Here is a 10502-nt window from a genome sequence, read left to right as displayed (position 1 = left end):
CCTACACTGTCATTTAGGGTCCTCTGGAGTTCTTCCCCGTCAGCTAACACCCTTTCCATGTACATACATTTGCTTTGCTGCTTGCCAAACTCTCACTGCGCTCTTCTCAAATCCTCCCCGCCCGTCTGTCCGCGGTCGCTCGTTCGTGCCCCCCGTCCTCACCGCGTCAGAGGGCAGCCTACAGACAAACAGCTGGCCTTCGAAGAGAGGGAGTTTCACACCTCTCCCCTCCGACTACCTCGGAAAAGAAGCTGCAGTCACCGGCTGCTCCTCCATCTTGAACCAAGCCCAGGGCTGTGCATTCAGCTTAAATGACTTCTAAGTGGTGCTTACTGGTCAGGAAGGACGAGCCATCTTTACTATTTCGAGATTGTCAGCATATTATCTCATTCCTGAAAATCATCCGAGAACATTTATAATACACGTTCTGTGTGTTAATTAGCTGCAGACAAACCTAGGCAGAACCTGAGGACTGTTTACTCTCTTCTCCTGCCTCTCTACAGTAACGTACTCAAACCAATCTAGCAGTCTAAGATTTTATAAGCTTCCTGTGAGATCCTATAGAAAATGATTCTAGCATCTCTCACATCTTATAGATATTGTAGCATAAAGTTATTATATATGTTACCACAGTGGTCCCTACTGGTGTTATTCAAGTCATAAATCCTTAAGCAAATTATTTTTATGCTTTTTTTCAACTTAATCTGATGGTTGAAAAAAGAACCAAAAACAAAAATTCCAACGGAGGAATAACTAGTAGTCACATTTCATCCAGAACAGAAGGTTAGCAGATTAGCCAAAAAAGACATCCCTATGTCCGCATCACAGATAAAGAAGAAGTAAACCAAATTAAAAAAAACAAACATTTAATAAGGTCTTTTTTTTTTTACAATTTCAGTACAAACTAACACTTCAAATAAACATTACAGGGTTTTTAGTAAATGCCAGTCAATAAATAATTTTTACAGTTCCCCTTTCTGATGAAATCGCTTCACATTATAAAGAGAGTGTTTTAATACCTCACTCTGCTTATACATGTCGGGAGAATTTTATTAAGTGTCTTGAATTCCAGCAACTTGGAAACTTTTATAGAAATTGCTTAGGCAGATGTTCTTCAGTTCAAACATTTACTGGAATAAATTTAAAAATTAGGCAAGAAGTCAGATTATGTTGTCAAAGGGAATAGAGGGACTGGGGTGATAGAGACAAGGCTGACCCTCCGCAGTGGATTGTCATATCTCACAGGAAAGTAATGAAATAAACTACAAGGTCACAAGGAAAAGCCCCGTGTGGAGGCATCAGAGGAAAACAAAAACCACAGAATGAAATCCCCAGGAGGGCCGCGGCTCATTGCCAAGATGACACAACGGACTGCTGCACACCTGGGAAACCCACCACCTAGTGAGCGTTGGTTTAAAAACTAAGGCAATTCCAATTGTTTTTTTAAGAGAACATTGGTGTGTGAACATTGTATGTCAACTCCATGTGCTGTGCACTAACCCTGAACACCCATGATCACAGAATACTTGTTCAATTCATCATGTTAAAACTACGTGTGCTTTTTCTTGTGACCTGTCCCCTGAGGTCAGCAGAGTTCTGTGCGTCGCTCCTGACTGCCAGGCTCCTACGCGCCGCCTGTGTGACAGGCCCCTGTCTGAGCTGCAGTTCTGTTCCCCGTGCCACTGACTGGCTGCTGGCTCAGGAACACAGAGGAAAGCCGAGAACGGGGCCTATTCCCAGCCCTGCAGGCGGCTGCTTTTCTGACTGTGCGTCACAGGTTTCTGCTTTCACACTCGCCTCCCCTGCGGTGCGGAGGAAAGGTTACAGAGGAAAGCGCATTTGAATGAAGAAATCTTCTCTTCTGCTGTCCAATGGTACCCTCAGAACGCTGGCGAGTCATCGAGCCACTCCGAGCCCGTGGCCCATCTCGCTGTTGTTCTCCCTCTGACGCTCTCAGGAGTGATGCTGTTTCTTCGCGCCGGGCAGAGAGGCAAAAACGATACCTATGAAGCACCCACTACAGAAGGCACCCTCATCACCCGGGGCCGGCCACGCCGTCTCATGTGACTGGCCGCTAACGGAGTCTGTTTATCTCAATGGGTCATCAATACCTTTGTCTTTGATCAGTTTTCAGATGAAATGAGACAATGTGGTGGTTTTGTTTTTGTCGCGAGGGGCAGATTTAAATGATCTGCCATGTCCCTTAAGAGTGGCAATGAGAGGGGCTTCTGAAAACCCAGCGGTTTGGGCAGGGGAGCGTGGTCTTCCCCAGGCAAGCTGAGCGCTGCTGCCCTGACGTCAGCGTCCCGGGCAGGAGTTCCCTGGTCACGTCAGGGGTAGCAGAGCCGTGCGACACACTAAGATTCTGCCAGTTAACGTATTAGCAAAAATATGATATCTGCTCCAAATGATACTCTAGACCTTATAACATTATTTTAAAATGTAGAACAGTATGGAGATGTCTTTTTAAATGATTTAATAAATGAGAGGTGGTGTGGGAAACATACAGAAAAAACGTAGGTAAAAGATCAACCTAACAAACATATACAGATAAGCAAACCCAGAAATGCTTGTCCTGGGGTTTCTTATATATATAGGGACACATGGTACTTCCCTTCCTGAAGCTGCAGCCAGGCAGACGGGGCTAAAGCCAGTATTGATCGTTTATAACAATGAGGACCAATATCAGGGCCAGGGGGAGCATTCCCATTTGTGCTTTTACCAGGTGTGCAACGTAAGGGAAGAAGAGAATTCACAAGGCTTCCTTTAAAAGGGGATCAATAGTGCGCAAAAACCGGTTTCCGGAGCGCCCCAGGGTGCAGGACTGCACCAGTTTGAGGGGCACACGTGTCTGAGACAGGACACGGAAGTCTTTAACCGGTTTCAGCTCTGGTTAAGCTAATGGTTTATGCCCCAGAACCCAAACAGTGCAGACCTGAGCTCCTGCACGGTCAAGGTCAACTCACACGGATGTAAATAAACCCCGGGCGTGGACAGCCCAGCCGTCTGGGTGGCCTCTCTGCTGCTTCTCTGATTTTTTAAAGCTGGCGCCAGCAGGCCAGGGGCGGCTCTTCATGGTCCCAACAACCTTTCAGTGTGATCCTTACTTTACGCGTCAACCTCCAGGCGGGGCACCGACAAACTATTCCCAATCTGGGAAGTACAAACAAAATTAAAAAACACCACATATACATACAAATTGAACAACCCTTTAAAATTCGGCGGGAGAGAACTCCTTAGGCAACCGCAGCTGATTCCCTTTCCTCGAGCCCACGCGCGGACTCCAACGGGCGGTTGGTTCCCACGGCCCTGAGAGGAAACTTGAAATGCACAAGTCTGGGATCTGACATTTCTCGGTGGCTGAAGAACAGCCTAATTGGACACGAGACACAGCTTTTGTACGCGGCCCAGGAGTGACAGGATGTTTTCTCAGTGCGCCTTTAAACAGACGTCGCTTTGGACTAAGGGGGTTGAGGCCACGGGGCTTGTCACTGTACAGGAACAAGGCACACATTCCACGAGAGTGCTTTGTCCGCGGCTCCCACTCAGGTTTTCGCCAGCGGGTCAAACACCTCCAGCACCGTCCTCCTGTCCTTGTCGCTGGCTGTCGCCCAGTGACCCAAGTCCTTCTGCCTGTGCTCTGGTGGCGTCTCCTCAGCCGCAGAGCTGCTGACTTGCAGTGGGGCTGTGCGCGACCTTCCGAGGCTCCTGGTCCCCGAGTCCAAGGGGTCAGGGCTCTTGGAGAGCCAGGTGTTATTCAAGAGGTTAGGGTGATGCAGAAGGCTCCAAAAGGGGTCCTGACAATCGCCCAGAAGCGAGGCCGCCTCTGGCTTTGGCTCCTTGCGGCCGTCGGTCTCGGGGCTTGCAGCTGATGAGCGGCCCGGGGAAGCCGGTTGTGGAAAGAACGCCCCGCGGTCAGGCTGGCCTGCGGGGGGGCCGGCGCTGCTGAGGCCCTGGAGGAGCTGGCTGTGCGTCTGCAGGACCTGCAGGTGGAAGGCCGCGGGGGCTGACTTCTTCCTCCTCGGGGGGACCTGGGGCACAAGGGGCGGCACTTCCAGAAGGGGAGGCACGGCCACGGCAGGGGCCTTGTCTGCTGCTGGCTTTCCAACACTGGGTCTCCTCTCGGCGCCTTTCCCAGGCTGAAGTGTTCTTGGTTTGGGAACAGGAGGGACGGTCACTAGAGGAGAGGTTTCAAGGCTTGTCTCGGGGGGCCCGATTGTAAAATGCACAGTCTGTTGCCCCAGTGGTTCTTCTGGTGACGCGGGCTGAGGAAAGGCAGGATACGGAGTGTAAGTAAGTAGCGGGGGAGGTGGGAATCAGCACTCAGACACAGCGTCAGCCAGGAGCAGAGAGGGGCCAAGCGGAACATTCTAGCAAACTTGAGATTTGAGAATGTCTGGGATGCAGAAACGTGACGAGGTACCAAAGAACACAGCAGAAACGCACACATTTATCAAGTCGCACCAGCAGGTCCAAAGAAATACGAGAGGAGACTTGAAAACCAGGGCCACCGGGAATACTGAGACAGGTTTTCCTTTGTTACCTTAGGAAATGGGGCAAATTGCTCTCATTAAAAGCAAAGCACTCTGGGTCCCTCCATCGGAGGCCACAGCTCTGATAATTCCCACTGGAGTCACTGATGTTCCAGCCCTAGGCTAATTAAAGGATTAGTGGCTACCCTTGCTCCTTGAATCTGGATATTTAAATAGAGAAGAATGGAAATTTTTACAGACACTTGACTTCCTTGGTTCTAATTCAAAACCATCCCAAAGGCAAGAACGGCTCAGTGCAGAAGGAAGCCTTTGTACCAAAACGGCTACCATTTCAGAGCTCAGGCGTCGGCCTTTCAGCGTGTCCTTTGGTTCTCTAGGAAACAAACCGGAGCCTCCGCCTAGTGCCCGCGTGCAGCAGGCTGGGAGAAAGAACGGTTTCTGCCCCTGGCTTTTAAGAGAAAAGACAGAGCAAGGACAGAGGAAGATGAGGAAAGTGGCAGACGCAGGAGCCAAAGCGAACCGCGGGGGCCGCGGGCTGGGGGCGGACGAGGCGCCCAGGCCGCGGCTCCCACGCCCGCGGCGGGAAGCAGCACGCATCTGTCGTGACCAGCAAGGGTTACCGAGGGTCCGGCACTAGAACACTGAGGTCAAACGGAAGATCCAGATTCCTCTAGAGGCGCCAGTCTTTGGGCTGCCACTGTCCTGACAAACTCATGTCTCTGAAGCAGCAAGCAAGGCTGAGGCTCTTGAGAGCGAGAGCAGAACACAATCTGCAAGGAAAGCCGTGGCGAGAGAAGCTGTGGGCCCTCCGCGTCCCAGGCCCCCCCTGCTCCTCTAGGAACCGGTCACGACCTGTCCGCGTGAAACCGTGGGCACGCGACAGACCCCACACACACACGGGAAGGCCCGGAACGCCGGGAGCAGGCGTCCGACCGCGGTTCGACCTGGGGGCTCAACCAGGACGTACAGAAAGCTGTTCCTGCCGTGGGGAGACATTTCTGGTTTTCCTGCTCCGCTAGGACCAGGGACACAGAGGAGAAGCAACTGCCAAGCACCTCCCTCAAGGACGCGGCTACGTCGGGGGCCCGCAAATGTTTGTGGAGGCAGACTCAACGGAGACGTGACTCATCTAACAAGATGTAGGGGTAGGAGGCCGATGCCACCAGGTCTTACCTTCCCGGTCCTCCTCAAGGTTGGCTTCTTGATGGCAGGGACTCTGGGTGCCGGCCGACGGGGCAGGAGCGGGGCCACCCCTGCCGTGGGCTCTGGTTTGGACGACTCTTGGTCCGTTGGGGCCGCGGCATTTAGGGCTTCTCCGGGGGCGCCTGAAACACACAAGTACGTGGCGGAAGTGTACTGGGCAAGGCGATGTGCTGCAGGATGTGACCTTCAGGCAGGCTGCTGGCTGAGGGTAACTCACTAAGGCAGGGTGCTTCCATCTTTCTAAGAAAAAAAGATGCTTGAGGTTGTCAGGACAGCCAGCGAGGCTTGGTCCCCAGATTTCTCAGGCTCACCTTCCAAGAGGGATGGTGAGCTGGGTCCACCCGTGGGTGGTCTTGATGGGGGATCAGGGACCCCCTGACGTCACATGCGAAGGTTTATGTGTGCGTGCGTTTCTCACGGGAGACAATGGAAAACGCCTCAAAATCTCAGCGGAATCCACGACCAAGGAGATGGTCAGTCCAGACTCCAGGTAGATTTTAAACCTCAAAGCTCTCCTAACCGAGAACTTTCTTTTAAAAAATAGCAATAGGATTCACATACCAGAAAATATGCCCTTTTAAAGATTAAAAGTGGTTTTTAGTGTATGCACAGAGTTCTGCAACCATCGCTGTGTCTTATTCCAGAACATCTTCATCACCCCAAAAGAAACTCCATGCACATCCACAGCACCCATTCCCTGTTCCCTCCTCAGTCTGAGTCCCCGGAAACACTGGAACTTTCTGTCTCTGTAGATTTGCCTGTTCTGTACACGTCACATAAATGCAATGTGTGTGTGCGCATACACACAGCATACTGTTTTCAAGATGCACCCGCGGCACATCATGTGTTAGTCCTCTTTCTTTTTATGGCTACACCATAGTTTAGCCAGTCATCCGCTGACGGGCACTTGAGTTGTTACAAACAAATTGTAGTTATATTTTAAAATAACATATTTATTGTAAAATCAATTTCAATAAAAAAGAAACCACTTGTGAGGTTGTTATCCTGCAATGGTGATTTGTAACCTCTTCATGGATGCCCTCCTTCCATGTTATTGGAAAATTTCAAATAAGTTAAATATCCTGACTCAACACAAATCAGGCAATTGGCATTACATGTGGCTTTTCAGGGGGAATAATGTCCCCCTTCCAAAATCAAAGCAAGGCAGTCACCAGGGACTCTGAATGCATGAAAGAGAGTCCAAGATAAAAGATGATTAATGTGGGTTATGTGACAGAGCAGCAGTTACAATTCCCAGGGAGTGTCCCTGACAGCGAAGAACCCACGGCTGCTGGTGACATCACAGGGGATTTAACGTCTCTAATACGGACGTGTTCCCACTGTCTCTTCTTAAAGCAGAATGAGTTAGTGCCTGGAGCTTTAACCTCTTCTGAAACTCATTTTTATTGATTTCAATTTCTGCCTAAACTACTGCTTAATCATCCTCAGATTCTTTCTACATACTTACTCAATTTTAAAAACATAACTTTAAGTGGATTATAACATCTTAGTAGTGTACTTTTCCAAAATATTGCTAATGGGTGCTTTCATTGAATCCTGTCTTTAGGAAAAAAAAAAAAAAGTTACTTCTCTTCTCAATGTCTTTTAGTAGGAAGATAATAAGGAAAGGAGAATCGGTTTTTTTCCTTTGCGAGGAGAGCCCAGGACCACCTACCTCCTCCGGCTTCCAGGAGACACCGGATTGCTGCTTCTGCCTCCTGGGCGTTGGAAGTTTTGATCTGCTTGACATTATAGGGCTTACTGATCCCAGTCCTGGCTGTGGGCTTGAGGACAGAATGAAGAAGAGAAGCGCATGAGCAGACAGGAATACAGCCTCACAGGAGTTCCATCAAATGGGGATTCCAACACGGTCCTGCCTAAACCGCATCCTCAAGCCTCTTTGCCGCAGGAGCGCTCACGCACCAAGAAGAGCAATCAATGCAATAGAATTTAGAGCGAAGGGCCTCTGTTTCCCACGCAGGGAGGGCTCAGGCTTTTGTGATGTGGACAAGCCATCCTCTCCCTTTATTTCAAGAACCAGAAAGCACACCAAACACGGCCCAGCTGAGTTGTGAAAACACCTTCCAGATATGTCTACTTGAAAGTGCCTTTTCTACCGCTTCACTCAAGCCTCTGGGTCCCCTTTGATGACCCGCCTTCAATCCTGTAAACCACGGCCATGTGGTCAGCTCCCTGCCCTGCTGTGGCCGGGCGAGCACCTGGCCGGCGCTCCGCAGCCTCCTGGGCCACTTCGGCATCCGGCCAGCGCCCGGCTGCTCCTCCCTCACCGCGAACCCCCTGATCTTCACTACAGACTGGCAGCTCTGTGCGTTCTCTGGACGGCTCCACCCCGAAACCCTACAGAACGTATCAGTACCAGTGCCCCTATCGCATTATTCAGGCCCGTCAGAGCTCTTCTGAAGCCTCTTCTCACAGCTGACTTGACTCCAGGATGATCATAATTTTGTCCTGACAACGGATCCAAGTTTCTCCTGTTTTCCCTTCCACCGAGCACTATGCTCCACACCAAGGTCAAAGCCAGGCATCAGAAGAGAGAAAGCGGACACTAACAATCCCACCGTGCAGGGACATGTGGATTTGTTTCACCAACGTGATTTCTCTCCAATGCCCTGCACGGCCATTTAGAAGGCCCTAAAAGACCTGCTACTAAGTTACTGGATCTGGGGGTGAGCTAACTGGTGGTCAGGCAGAGGGTTAAAGAGATAAATATTCACCGGAAAGGGCTGATCCTGGGTGATTCAGGGGCTGAGGATGAGCCACGGGTCACCCCCCTGTGTCTGACACGCCTGGGTCTCACTTTGAGCCGAGCACAGGACTCACCACTTGCTGAGGCGCTCCTGGCAGGAACTTCGCCGTCTGCAAAATCGAGTACTGCCCGTGGGTGCCGGAGGAGATGGACAGGTCCGAGGCCGACTTTTTCACCATGAAACCTGCTGTAAAAACCCACACGGACAGTCTCCATCTCAGAGGGGTCGCTGGCTGCTTCCAGGCCACTTCCCTGCCAGCCCCCAGAAAGGCTGGCTGGCCGATCCTGGAGGCCCAGCGGCCACGGAGGCAGTTAGCAGTCAGCAGGGCCGGAGCGAGCACGGGGCGTGGGGCAGCCACAGGGGCCGCGCGGTGACCCTGCGTCCCTAGTAACAGCTTCTGCCTGTTAATGTAGACTCTCTGGAAAAGCATCCTTTCTTTTTTTAATTTCTTCTTAATTTTTTTTTCCCCATTACCCTTTTAGTCTCCTTGAAAAAGCATTATTTCGCTGTAAATGTTAATCTAGTATCCTGGGGGTTCAAACTGGGTTCATTCATTTTAAGTGGTTTAAAATACACCGCTTACTAAGACCAAATGTTTTAAATGGTTTGAGAACAAAATCTAAAAAAAATCCCTCAGCAGGGGAAGAATCTATGTTAAGTTATACTTGCAGCTATTAAAATATCATGTTTTAGAACAACATCTGATGACACAGACGGTAGAGGAGAATCACACGAACAAGCAAAATGGATTCCAGCTGCGCAGAAAACGTGGAAATACAACATTGCCTGTAGACGTTCACACGTATAACTGGACAAAGGACATCTTCGGGTTAACAGCTGTTATCTCTAGGTAGTCAGGTGCAATTAAAAATGTAATTATTTATATTTATCCATTTTTGTAAAATTTCCACAAAAATATATAACATTTAAATATTTCACTTGTATTTTATTTTCTGAGTGTCAACTCAGAAATGTAAAACGATGCTTTAAAAAAGTCGTGTGGTTCCGGCTTGCCATTGATTGCTGTTGTGAAATAAGCCAATTCTGAAAGTAAATCCTTAGCCAAATCTCTGTCTAATCGTCACATTTTGGGGGTGGAGGGGTCGGGACCTAAACAGCAGCGGTGACTGGGAACTGACCAGAAGGAGGTCACAACATTATTTTCCGGTTATTAATGGAAGTTTGAGGGGTGAAGCATCATTTTTGAGAAGCCAGGAAGGAAAGCCCTCTGCGAGGGGTCTTGGGCGAGGATGAGCGTGTCTGCAGGTCCGAGGAAGAACGCCAGGAGCCCGCAGGCCCGGGCTCACAGATGGGGGTACCCGGTGAGAGGGGGTGTGTGATCACCTTCATGTTGGGGGCACCTGGGTGTACTCAGTGGAGAGAGTCAAGGGAGAGCTTCTGAGACCTGCTGTGGCACGGGGGTGTGGGAAGAAGCTACAAACCCCCCAGCTTGGCTTGGCTGAGGCCCCAGTTTTCCCTTCTCTAAGGTGTCAGACAGAAAGCAGCGTAAAGAAAGCACAGCGACAGGAGCACCGAGAACAGCTTCGCAAAGGGGTGGCTTCACGGGCCACGAGAAGCCCAGTGTATCTCTGACATCAAACAGGTCCTGGGTTTAAGACAAAGGAGCCCAAGGGACGCAGAGCGCGCCGTGGGGAGTGGAGTGAAGGCGGAGGTGCTTTGGGGCCATCTGGTCAGTAGCAGGAAGCAGGCAGTTAAGCCCAGCAGGCGTGTCAGCCCCAAGCAGCAGTCTTACTTGGAGGGGGCGGTCTCTGCGGTGGGTGAGGCGGCCGGGGCCTATTGGGAACCGACAGAGACCTACTTGGAGAGCGGTGGCGGTCCCCAACAGCTTCCAGCTCCTGCTTTAACTCCGCCAGGTCGGCGTCACCTGGAGGACATGGCGGAAGGCGAGTGAGGTGAGTCGGGGTCAGGGCAGGTGTGCACAGACCTCCTGGGGCACGAGGAGCTCCCGCAGGACAGCTGGAGTGTCCCCCTGATGGCGGCATGGGAGGGGAAGGACACCTGGGGCCTGCCTGCTGGG

The 10502-nt window shown here is 50.9% G+C and overlaps 1 protein-coding gene across 1 annotated transcript in view; it reads right to left on the bottom strand.

The window, feature by feature from the left end:
• Positions 1-1442: 1442 nt before the first annotated feature.
• SYNJ2 (synaptojanin 2) overlaps positions 1443-10502 on the bottom strand; it is an 85716-nt gene continuing 76656 nt past the window's right edge. Inside the window, exons 23-27 of the mRNA XM_090280030.1 lie at positions 10218-10349; positions 8538-8650; positions 7372-7480; positions 5667-5818; positions 1443-4265 (exon numbers count right to left, since the gene is read on the bottom strand). Of these exons, the coding sequence (XP_090136156.1) occupies positions 3546-4265; positions 5667-5818; positions 7372-7480; positions 8538-8650; positions 10218-10349 (1226 nt within the window). The 3' untranslated portion in view covers positions 1443-3545. The remainder of the gene's footprint in view (positions 4266-5666; positions 5819-7371; positions 7481-8537; positions 8651-10217; positions 10350-10502) is intronic.

Source organism: Furipterus horrens, unplaced genomic scaffold (assembly GCF_987537825.1).
Source record: "Furipterus horrens unplaced genomic scaffold, mFurHor1.1.pri manual_scaffold_6, whole genome shotgun sequence".
In the NCBI taxonomy this organism is placed as follows: Eukaryota; Metazoa; Chordata; class Mammalia; order Chiroptera; family Furipteridae; genus Furipterus; species Furipterus horrens.
The sequence above is the reverse complement of the archived record's forward strand: the minus strand, read 5'-3'. Positions and strand labels throughout refer to the sequence as shown.